Genomic DNA, 12,062 nt, shown 5'->3' with positions numbered 1-12,062 from the left:
GAAACTCAGTCAAGAGGTACAGGTCTAAGAAAACATCTCTTAAACAAATCCTTAACCTGAGCATCATGGTTGAGGAAAGCACCCCTGCAGTCCTGAGGCTGCTCTGGGTTGGATACACATGTTGGTATGAACAACAGATAGTCTGCAACTCTGCGTAAGGAGTATTTTATTCCAGAGATCTGGCACTTTATTTTATGCAGGTTGTACAGCTTCCTACGTATATGAAGGTGCAAACCCTATTTAGTAGAGAACTGCCGAGATACTCTTTCAGCAACTCCTTACTAACTTTGACCTTTCTAATTTTTTGAACAGAAGTTAAATTGTAGCTGTCCTGAAAACAGAAGAATATTTCTATGAATCAGACAGCATGAACAATCAACTTACGCCAGTACTGGGCTTTTAGTTTTATTTTATTTTGTGGAGTTAGCAGCACAATCATGTACCAGAAAACTGTCATATATTAACTGACATAATGCAAAGTTGATGAACTACATGAGATCTTTAAAGGGAGCTTTTTTTTTTTTTTTGATGTATGCCTGTCTTGTTCAAGTCACTTCCTCCAGCCAAAACCCAGTGTCTTTTTTCTGTGAAGACAATTGGCCACATCCTGAGAGGTACTAACCACTGACTACCATCATCTATTGTTTCCAACTAAATGTAATTGACAGTTCTGGCCTGTGCAAGTTCAGCTCTTGATGGACTTTCATTATTCCTTATTCAGGCAGACCTTTTCCTGAAAGGAAAATTTTCTTAGGGCTGATCTGTGACAGCTTTTGAATCACTAAAGCTATATCACACATAAAGTTAAAAGCAGTGGCACTTGTAGTTTAAATACATTGGTACTGATATAGAAGAGCCCCTGCTTATTTCTTTGTTTTTACAGGGCTTTACAGATTTAACTGTATTGTACAAACACATTTAAATGATTTTTTTTTTTAATATTGCATACATACAAACTAGAAATCAGCGCTTTAAGAATTGGCTATTTGTTCACATTACCCGATTCTCCACTTTGATTTCTGCTTTCCTTGATGGAGCCCGAATGACTAGTCACAAAGGCAATTTAAAGTAACTCCACTGGAGCAACTGCAGCTGGTGTAGAAGCCTGGGTAGTCTGGGTGCTGCTTTTGCGGTAGCGGTGTAAAAGTGCGGATCTCAGCACAGACTTGCGTGTTTATTGTTTTTAGTGGTACTTGCTCCTACAGCAACACTTCCAGCAGTCCCTGCACTGACTTATCAACACACTCAAATTGTACAAATTGCAGCATTTTCAGATAAACTAACTATTATTAGTGTAGAACCTTGAAAACTTTCACAATACCTAAGCTCTGCCTCTTGTGCGCAAAGAGGCATATTTCAGGTGTGGGACTTTTAAAACCAAGGAGTTTGAGAATGGTGTATATAGAGGAAGATTCATAACAATCAAACAGACATTAATTAATCTCTTCTAAAGGTTTGGGGATCGCTGCCAGACTGGAAGAGTTACCATATTGTTTCCCTGGGCCGCATTGCTCTGGCACTCACCGAACATGAGATTGAAGAGCTGGATTTGCATTCTGTCGACACCATTTCTGTACTTAGTCAGCAAACAGAATGGACTCTTACCCAGGTAAATATGTTATTGAATGTGCTCCTAGTGAAAGGCTCTGGATCCACACCCTTTGGGACTGAAGTCCTGGAATTGCCTAGGAAACAGACACAGCAATCCACACTACTCCCTGGTGCTTTCGTCTGCGTGGCTGCTGCCTTCCCTGGTGAGATGGCCAAGAGGGCATCCATCAATATTAGTTGTGGTGGCGATGAGTGTATCCTTTAGCACTTGCCCACTAAGTAGTAGAAAAGGGTCAGCAGGTCCTCTCACACTGGACCCGGAACAGACGCTACTGCTAGGAGATATTAGCCCTTCCTAACTAAGAATAATTACTGAAGAGGTAGCGTGCTCCCCAACACCAGCATCCATTGCCTTGTAAGTCTAAGTTATTACCAGATATGCTCCTCTCATCTTCCTTTCCTTGAATAACTTCTAGTTATGCCAGTGGGACTTTCATAATAAGAGTTAAAAGCTTTTATTTGTATATGCAATTGGTAGCATACTTCTGACTGTGTGACCTGTACCTTCACAGCCCCTCGGTTGCACAGGTGCTGGCACGGTTGCAGCCAGCTTTGGCAGAACATCACAAATCTGGTTAATAGGTTCTTGTTCCGAAGAGCACTATCAGAAGGAAGCAGTTGGGAGGATTTTATACAATACTAACTGACTTTTTAGGTTTTCTGTTGTTAGTAAGAACAGCTAGTTAAAAGGGATTAATCCTACCTAACTTCAGTTGTCTAAAAGTTAGGCAGCTAGTTTAAGCTAGTCATTTGAGGGTCAGCATTGTGGATAGATTAGGAAATCTTGGAAGATGCTTGTTTCTGTCACTGACTTTGGAGGATGCCTTGGTGGCAGACTTAAGCTAGACACACACTTTTTAAGTGGTTAGTTTAGGATGAGTGCCATCCCAAATGACTTAGGCTTGCAAAGGCATTTTGGTACCAATATCCCATTCATACCTGAAAAATTAATCCTAAACACAGGTCAACACCTATATATGACACTTAAATAAGACACGGCAACCTGAGTATTAGAAAAACTAAAAATGTCATATTGATCCCTTGAGTAATTTATGTTCTAGCAATTTAATTGAACTGGGCAATTCTGCTAGGCACTTAAATGCCCATTTCTTCTGGTGAAGTGTTTCCTTGTGACCTGGCAGAAGAGGTGCAGAGTGCTTTCAACTCACTTCCACTTGGGAAGTGGTTGTGTAACAATGCCCTGTTTAAGTGTCACATATAGGTGGTGACGGTGCTCCTCCTGAAGGCCATGGCAAAACTCCAATTAATTACGTTGGGGAAGCTCAGGATTATATATGGTCCATAGCTTCTGGTAAGATTTTGAGCTTCTAGTAACAAAACCTTCAATTATGTTTACTCTGTTCATGCATTATCTTACTGCTTTTGTAGGCAAGATCTATTTTGCAAGGTTTTCTAGAAGACTCTGGCCAGACGATCAGTACACTAAAAAGCTTTGATTTAGTTGGATTAGGAGCTATTCTCTGTGCTCTGAACTCCACAGAAATCATGTCCATAAGGACTGCTGAATTCAGGTACTGCATTTGATACTTAATGAAATATTTATTAGTATCTCTATTTATAAGATTTATTGTGCAATTTGTTTTTCTTCAAGATTTCCAGGGCCTAAAGGACACTTTTTTACATTTTAAATGCTTTTAGAAAGGGAATAACTGTTACAGTACGTGTACAGTCGTGGTTTAAAATATATTCTATTTTAAATTTCCTCTGGCATTTATATCCCACCATTTAAGTATCGTAGTGAGAAACTCAGTTTTTTGCTCAAAGCGTTAAACATTTGTATGCAATTTGTGTACATCTATTTTAACTTAGAAATGGGTTTACAATCTTCTTACAGCAGGCTTAAGTATATTCCAGGAATATTTAGTGTTGCATGTTATTGCAGCATGTAACGTTAACCTTGTTGCCTTTTGCAGCGCTGCTGTTGCAAGAATTGGCCTGTTGTTTTGTAGCACCCCTGTTCTGAGACAATTTAAGAAGATGACAGAATCTGTGTTTGGTACTGCTACCAGCTGGAACGGCTCTATTTTACAGGAGATCGGTACTATAGCAGGTAACAAAATTCAAACTCCGGATGGTGATGGTTCTGAAGCATTGTTATTAAGCATTAAGAGACAGGTTCCCATAGCAGTGCATTTTTCTAGACTGGCAAAAGACATTTCTTCCAGAGAGGAGTGACATGCAGGGATGGACATCTAGCAATTTCATTAGCAGTAAGGAAATGTTGTAGTATTCTCCACAAGGTTCTCTGAATCAGCTCAAACTGACTTTGGGGAGCACAGCTTGAAGTCATTTGGGGTCCTGTAAGTTGGAAGGGTAAATCAAGGAGGGCAAAACCAATGAGGATTTCAGACCCAGTTGCTATTTGTGAACTGTGCCTCTACAAGAGTGGCTGTATTGGGTCGGAGCAGTGCTCTAGCTGACCGAGCATCCTGCCTCCAACAGTAGAAAGAATGGGCTGCCCAGGGGAGAGGGAAAGAGCAGGGTTAGCCTGGAGTGGTACTTCTCCAGAGTGCTCTCAGCCTCAGAGACTTCCTGAGCCAGAGGTCACGCACCATTATATTCATGGATTTTTTCCCTGTGATTGTTTAACTGCATGTTGAACTGTCATAAATGTTAGCACCCCTGATGCCTGCAGCAATGATTCCACTCTGTAAGTACCTAGTGGGTGAAGAAGTGACTAACTCCCATTGCCATGCTTATGCTCTCTGATCTTGCATCAGAAAAGGCTGTGAACAAGCCTTCCCTAATAATGCTGCTTTTGATTTTATTCATTTTTATCATTGTCTCTTTTGCCTCTTTTCCAAGCTAAAGTAACTCAGGTAGAGTGCATTCCATGCTAATGGTTAAGGTCAGATGATTTGTAATGTTGGAATATAATGAATGAAACAAAACAAAAAAGAACTGGTAACTCCATAATGCACTGAGTAAATAATTTATTGGCTATTTTTTATAAATGCTTAAAATTTGTATTAGCCTAAAAATAAGTCTAACAAAAAAGAATATTAACTGAGTTCTGTTCCTATTGTGGGGCTTTTTTTAGGTGGTTTGAATGAAGATGAATTAAAAGCTTTTGATAAAAACTTGATGCCGTATTTCCAGCCAACAGCAATAAGACATATACCTCCTGAAATTTTCCAAGTAAGAGCTCAATTACTGAAGAAATAACCAAATTTCTATCATTTTTACTCTAGTGTAAAAATTTGAAGCACTGATTTATATTTTGGTTTTGGGTTTCAGAAAGAATTTTTCTATGGTGTGTTAAGTGAGAGGCAATCAAGGGTTTGAAACATTTACTTTCAGCTATGTCATCTGATTTGTGAGGCCCATAAAATACGCTAGACAAGCTTCGTTTATTCTTCAGAATGCATCCCAAGGAAAAAGCAAAGATCTAGGGTCAGGAAGTAGGGAATGGACTCTTTTTCTTCCAACACTGTATTCAGATCTGAGTTTTCTTCTCTGTTTATTAACATTTGCAAGGATGCTATCATAGCTAAAATTTCTCTGCTGACTATGTGAGAGCTTTTTTATTATCCTAAAATCTGGCAAAATTCTCCTGAGTTAGCTCTGAAAAACAGATTGTAAAGGCAGATATGGATCAGAAAGGAATTACATCTAATTACAGCAGTTCTGAATGTGGACCAGAAATTAGAACATGGGTCTTGAGATCGTTGTCCCAGACTTTATTTGACTTAGTGACAAGATTAATATTCTGCCTAGGCTGGTCTCTTTCAGATGCCTGGTAAAGCAATGTACTTATGGACAGATGAGCTAAACAGATAGTGAACTGTGTCAGCTTCCATAAAAGAGAAAAACTCCTTGAACACTAGCTGTTCTGCACAGTACCACTGACAGTTTAGATAAGCCTGAAACATTCTTAGTGAAACTATTTATTTGAAAAAACAGACAAAACTGAAGATCTATGGCATCTTGTAGAATTTTTTTCAAATAGCATATATTTTGTTAGTAATAATAGTAATGATACTACAAAACGTGCTTAACAAATAGCAGGGCACCTTCTCAGAAGTGTTTTCTGTGTTTGAAAGATTCAGAGCAGATTTTGGTTTTACACAGGTTTTTTTATAACTTCACCTTACAGCTGTATACATTATTCAGATTTTAGTTTATGAAATTTTACATTGTATTATGGGCTTTAACTGAGTTAAGAAGAGGCTCAATTCAAAATTTCTGGACATGTAGGCATTTACATGAGTTTACTCGGTTTAAAAGAGCACACCATTTGGTAGACAATTAAAAATCAGGAAGGGTTTGCTCCATTGTCTGACTTACTTTGAAGGGGAATTTAGCCTTTCCAAAGTAGAACCTGGATGCAGAATTGTTGCAGCAAAGAGGCTTGTTGTGTAGGAGGGCTAAAATTCTGCAGAATGATAACTAGAATCAAAGCAATCTAGCATACCCAATACATGCAAGTTTTACAAACTGGTTAATTCCTACATAAGATAATTACTGTAAGGTTATGATTGCCGTGTTTCATTTTCAAACACAAGTTTTAATATGACCAAACTTGGAAGACTTTCAATATAAAAGAGAAGATTGAATAATGACATTAAAGCATGGGTTTTCTCAACTCATTGCTCTACTGATAACTATAATCAAAGGTCAAACACAGGTTCAAGTGAGGTTGCTTGGGAGCAGATGTAAGAGGAAATAAATGAAAACATGTAAGAGGATGCACAATGTCATCAGTCTTTGAACAAATCAGAAAAGGTATGGCTAGAAAATTAAACTCCAGCAATATATTGAGGAAGTGTCCAATACAGTGTTGGCATAGAAAGCTTCTCAAGCTGTCAGACCCCAGCAGCAAAGAGAAGGGTGAAAGATAGATGAGTGGTCAGTGAAGTAAATGAATGCAGAGGATTTTTTTTTAAGCTCTATTGAGCTCTTTTGTAGCAACACAGTGTTGAAGGTACTTCACCTCATTCTAAATGCAAGACAGTGCTGAATTTTGATTCCTTACCTGACGTATATAATTGACAGCCTAGACCAATTTTTCTGGCATGTATTCCTCCCAGGCATTGTCCCCAGAACAAATAGCAAACCTGGGCCCTGAAAATGCCGCCATGGTTACCAGATTGCAGCGTGAGCATCTGAATGCATCGCAGCTCCAGAGCCTTCAGCTGGCACTGGACGGAGCCAGGACAAGCACCCCAGAAACACAACACAGTGCAAGCACTACCCAGGTGGTGCAAACCCCAGCTCCAAGCGGTGAGTAGTCACACCCTCCTCCTGCTTAGGGGGGAAGGACACACACACCAGTGGGGTGTGCAATCTCACAGCATCCACTAGGATCAGACCTGTATTTTGAAGGTGGGTTACAGTGAATTTTCTAATCAGGTTTTTAACTCATGCCTCGAATCACATGCCTGACCAAGACAAACAGCAAAGATGTTGTTGGATTTACCCACAGCAAGAGATAATGGAGGAAGATTGTCAGATGGCATTAGCAGCTACATGCTCCTAGTAGCATTACACTATGCTAAGCACTAGCTTGTGTAAAATGTAGTGTGAAACAGTGAGCTTTTCCCTCTTCTTCTTTCCTATTTTCTTTGCCTCAATTTAAGGCAGGGCTCTCCATCTCTGGACCTTCAGATCACAACCTTTATCTGAGCAGAACCTTGTTTGCAGAGTTGGAAGTGGGAAAGGAGGTAGCACTGTGGTGGATTAGCATCTTTATCCAGACTGTAGGATCCCTCAAACAGTTTTTCCTGCTGTTCCCATCCTATTTGGAATTAAAGCCTATTAGTACCTATGCTTCAGTGGTTTAACCTTTTACTTCTCCATATTGCAGTTTATACTGGGCAAGTTATGCTGGCAAGCACATTAATAGATGTTTTACAAGGAGTGAGAGTTTGCACATAGTCAAGCCAATGTTGAGAACTTATCCCTATCAGACAGCAAATATTGTTGCTTCCAGTGACACCAGTGAGACATAAGCTGTTGAAGAAGAGAGAGGGATACTGAGGTGCTAAAACAGGAGTAAGGGGGACTAAATCGTTATGATGCCCTTGCTGGAATTAGAGCAGACCTTCCCAGTAGCACCTGAGCAGTTCTCAGTCCAGCTCCCTCACACATGTGACCTGTTCCCTCTGTATGTATGCTAAAGGGAGGAGTTTTCTGCGTAAAGATCACCCAAGTTCTTGAGCTTCTCATTCATTATTCCTATCTCTAGTGAGTACCACCCCTATGAAATGCTTCTCTTCAGAGCTGTATACGTTAAACTGGAAGTGACCATTCTGACCAATGTCATCTTTTGAGCACCTGAATGTTATTAGGATTGAAATGCTGGAGTTTGCTGCACCTCTCTGGGGTGGCGTAGCTAAGACTGTACTAGACCTGAACTGTATTGTGACACTAAGACATAATGCTTTCTGCTTTTCAGGTGCTCTGTGTTTGAGGGGGTTCGGCATCTGGTTCTGTGCTGTGTTTACACTGCGCCTGCCTTACTGAATCCATGATTGTTAAGCTTAAGGTAAGTTATATTTTCAGTAAGTGGTAGCTTTATAACAGAAACATAGTTCACCCGTAACAGTGAACAACACAGGGTGAAGGACTGTGAGACCCCCTTCCTCCTCTGAACACAGACCTAACAAATTCTGAATAATTTTTCTGTATTACAAAGGTGTTTCATACCTCTGTTAGACTACCTTAGAATCTAATCAAGGGGAAAGCAGTTTATCTTATCTTTACTGTAAAGCCAACCTTAACAAAAGTGTATTTAAACTTCCATGTAATACCAATCCATTATGCATCGTTATTTGGAATGTTGTTGGTATTAATCTGTATTTTGCCAGTTCCAGTCTATTGATAAGATTTTATTCCACAACCACTTTGATAATCTCCAGTTAAAAGAATGTTGTCATTAACTTCCATTGGATTTAACCATTTTGGCAGGCTAAAATTAATTCCAATTAAATTCCAATTAAGCAAATTAAATGCCTAAGTGTTCTACTTGGTCTTTAAGACTGCAAACCAAGGTATGTCAAAAGACTTAATATTTTTCTTTTTTATTTTCAGTGTCCCAGAACTTACAGAGGAGATGCTAGAGATAAAGAGCTGCAGCTCAGCATGAATAGTAGAATCAAGAGGCTCTGAGACGTCAAGAGGCTCTGAGACGTCTGAATGCAAAGTGGTTAATTTCTTAAAAGCAACACCTTCATCTGCCACCATGATGTGAAGCAAACCACTTTCCCTACCTTTACCATTAACAAGTAACACAGGAACCCTCCAAATACTTGAGACAAATTTCAAAACTGGAAATGTCTTATCTGTCTCATGAGAAAATCACTGAAAGATATACTTACGTGTCAGGGAGGAACCTGAATGACCCAAGGGACAGGTAGCAAGTGACCGTTATTTGGAGGCTGATATATTGTACCCAGTGCTTTTTATGTTGGCTGATTTGGTCACACTGTTGGGTCCATCTATTGGATTTTCTTCTTATACTTTGAGTGTACATTCCTCTGGACAGAGGCTATCCTTCTGTATGACGTAGTAGAAACCATACTAAAAATTACTGCTGTTACAATAAAATAACTTCATCTCTGGGCTGCTGGTTTAAATCCTGCTCAGATAAGTAATTACATGTTCTTATAGTTTAAGCAGCTGTATGAAATATACTTCCCCATGGCTGCATGTATTCAGCACAGAACTGTTAGCTCAGAGGGCATTGGCAATACTATTAGTATTTCACGTGACAAAACGCACCATGGAATTCTGCTTGTGCTCATCGTGAGATAGTCCCTTCGCTTCAGGCAAGGTTGAAGCATACACCTGTGAATAGTAAGGGAAAACTGTTCACTGGGTCTACATACTACTAGGACTGTCCATCCAGTACTTTCCACAAGCTCTGTAATAACGAGTTTCTCATAATTACAAACCACCAATATTTTCATGGGTTTTATCAACATATTGCTTATGTGTCTAATGGTTTTCATGCCACGCCTCAGTATTTTAAACAATGGGAAAAAACAGGTATATTAAAAACCCTCTGCATGTGAACATATATTTTTATGTCATTCAACATGATTTTAGGCTAAGAATGCATAGTACAGTTTTCCATTTTGCCATTGCAAAAGTCTTTATTTTTTCTAGACTAAAAAAGGCGATGCATAGGCTTGAAAGTTCAGCTTTTTCATTTAGGGCTATATAGTAATTCCTTTCAACCTTTTATTTGTATTTCTTTATGGCAAACATTACATCTAGCTTCTCAGCACTGAAACCAGAATTGAAATTTTGCTACAGGTGGGGAAGCAATAGGAGTGGGGCTGAGAGGGAGAGCTGGAAGGAAGAGGCTTGCTGCTTTTGCTGCTGCTGAGGGAAGGGTAAATATTGTTGCTGCTGCTGGGAATAACAGCTCCCACCATAGTCCCATATATTCTGTAATTCCTGCAGCAGCAGGAGCCAACCTGATTTTCAGGGATTTGTTATCGGTAAAATAGGCAGCAAGAGCCTGGCCGTTTTTCAACCCCTCTTGTTCCCTCTCCCCGTTTAGCAATCTGCTGCTCTAGGAACTGCCTTTGCCTATAACTAACCCTGGCAAGTGTGACATGATGTTACAGATAATACTAAATGCTTTATTTTTGCATTTTATGAGCAAAGAACTACTATTGCTGCAAACTGTCTTGCACCTTTTTCTCTAATGCTAATGATAAGATTCCAGCTTTTCCTGCTGCATTTCCCTTTCTGTATGTAAACATAGATTGAGACATTTATTTAAATAGAAAAAAAATTGGCTTATCAATCCCAGCAAATACATGCAAATGCCCAGTAAAACCAAAAAATGCTTCAATGGATCAAATACATTATAAAGATTTATCTGTTGTTTCACATTTAAAAGTTCTGCCTCATTTAGATGTGAAAGTACTAAAAGGTGGTTTGATTTCTAGAAATTGCCTGACTTGGATTCTGTGTGCACTTCAGAAAGGATGGAGGAGAATGTTTTCATAGTCAAGAAGACAGTCAGCATTTCCAGTTCAGCTGTTTAAGTCAGATACGTGACTTAGCTATACCAAGCACTTCAAAAAACTATATGAGCTGAAAATTATCTTCTTCTGTCAATGTACCTGGCAGTGATTCCATCTGCAATTATGTGAGTCAGAGTTTAGCTTTTAATTGGAGCAGGAGTTAGCTCTTTGTTTTGTGCCATCTGTGCTGTAATTTCTTTCAAGCACAAGTGCTTTTAAATAGCTGAACTCCTTGATTATTTACTTATTATATTAATTCAGTACTTACATTATTAACTTTGGCACTGCATGTACACTTGGTCAAAGCCCTATCTATTTCTTACAAGAGCAGTGTAGAAAGGGTGATTGTGGAGCACCCACTTAACGTACTTATTTCACGGTGAGATTACAAATCCTATTTGGTTCGTAAGACGGTGTGAGCATCTTGGATGGTGAGTATTGTAGAAAAACAATTTTACTTTTGCCAGTGTACCTCTTGTGAAGGTCACTGATGGAAAAACCCATTCTACAAAAACTGTGATTCATTACATACCTCCCTCAAAACTGTTGAAACTGAATTTCTGTGGGAAGAATAGATGGAAAGGAGAGAAAGAGGAAGGAGAGCGCTAGTATCCTTGGTATGTGATCTGCTATCCATTCACAATCTGGCACGCTTCCATTGCTAAGAGGAAACTGAAGCATGTACACTTTCCTTTTTACTCCTGTGGACCAAACCACAGAACCCCTTAATGCAGGCATCCATGCCATAGGACACTGCTAGTCACACAGATCTGTCCCCGTGCATGTATTACATACAAAACACACGTGATCACTTTCACTGGAATGCATTCACGGGAAAAATGTCTCACAGTCACTCTCTTTTCACGCCATCAGGATTTTAGGGAAGAACATACTACAGAGAAATGTTCTATAAAGATTTCTTTGATCCTTAAAGAAATGTAGCTGTTTGTTGTAGATGTGGGTAACATTTGTTTAAAGCAAGCTTAACTTTTCCTATATCCTTTTAGTTCTAACATTTATTTTTGAGAATTTTTAAAAAATCAGATTAATGCATAAATCTGCTGTTGGATATATATCATGACAATCATCTTTTAATCTGCATATCATGAGAATTGCAGCCCTCCTCTCCACTTACGACTACTCTGATTGTTGCTAGGCACTGCCATACATACTGCAGGATATACATCTAACTGTTGACAGTCTGACATAACTCTGGTGTAGGCCTAGCTCTTCTGAGTGTTGTGAACCATGTGGTAGGTTGTCCTGTCCAGCAGTGTGTACAAGGAGGTATTTCATTTAATTCATTTGATTGGATGTAGGATACTTAAGGGGTTAACAGATGGGAAGAAATACTTTATTGGCGTATTATTTCAGTGCCTGACACCTTTATATTCAGACTATTATTCAGTAAAGAGAAAGGGGCTACTAGTTCTGGATCACTGATGGAGA

General features: G+C 39.2%; 1 protein-coding gene across 3 annotated transcripts in view; it reads left to right on the top strand.

The window, feature by feature from the left end:
• The window catches only part of OTOA (otoancorin), a 39,850-nt gene extending 30,655 nt beyond the window's left edge, over window positions 1-9,195 (top strand). For all 3 annotated transcript variants that reach the window (XM_064461724.1, XM_064461723.1, XM_064461725.1), the window contains exons 24-30: window positions 1,454-1,609; window positions 3,001-3,143; window positions 3,546-3,682; window positions 4,673-4,770; window positions 6,663-6,855; window positions 8,030-8,119; window positions 8,665-9,195. In XM_064461724.1, the coding sequence (XP_064317794.1) occupies window positions 1,454-1,609; window positions 3,001-3,143; window positions 3,546-3,682; window positions 4,673-4,770; window positions 6,663-6,855; window positions 8,030-8,097 (795 nt within the window). In that variant the 3' untranslated portion in view covers window positions 8,098-8,119; window positions 8,665-9,195. The remainder of the gene's footprint in view (window positions 1-1,453; window positions 1,610-3,000; window positions 3,144-3,545; window positions 3,683-4,672; window positions 4,771-6,662; window positions 6,856-8,029; window positions 8,120-8,664) is intronic.
• Window positions 9,196-12,062: the final 2,867 nt, after the last annotated feature.

The sequence above is a fragment of the Phalacrocorax carbo genome, chromosome 10 (assembly GCF_963921805.1).
Source record: "Phalacrocorax carbo chromosome 10, bPhaCar2.1, whole genome shotgun sequence".
NCBI classification, from domain to species: domain Eukaryota; kingdom Metazoa; phylum Chordata; class Aves; order Suliformes; family Phalacrocoracidae; genus Phalacrocorax; species Phalacrocorax carbo.
The sequence above is the reverse complement of the archived record's forward strand: the minus strand, read 5'-3'. Positions and strand labels throughout refer to the sequence as shown.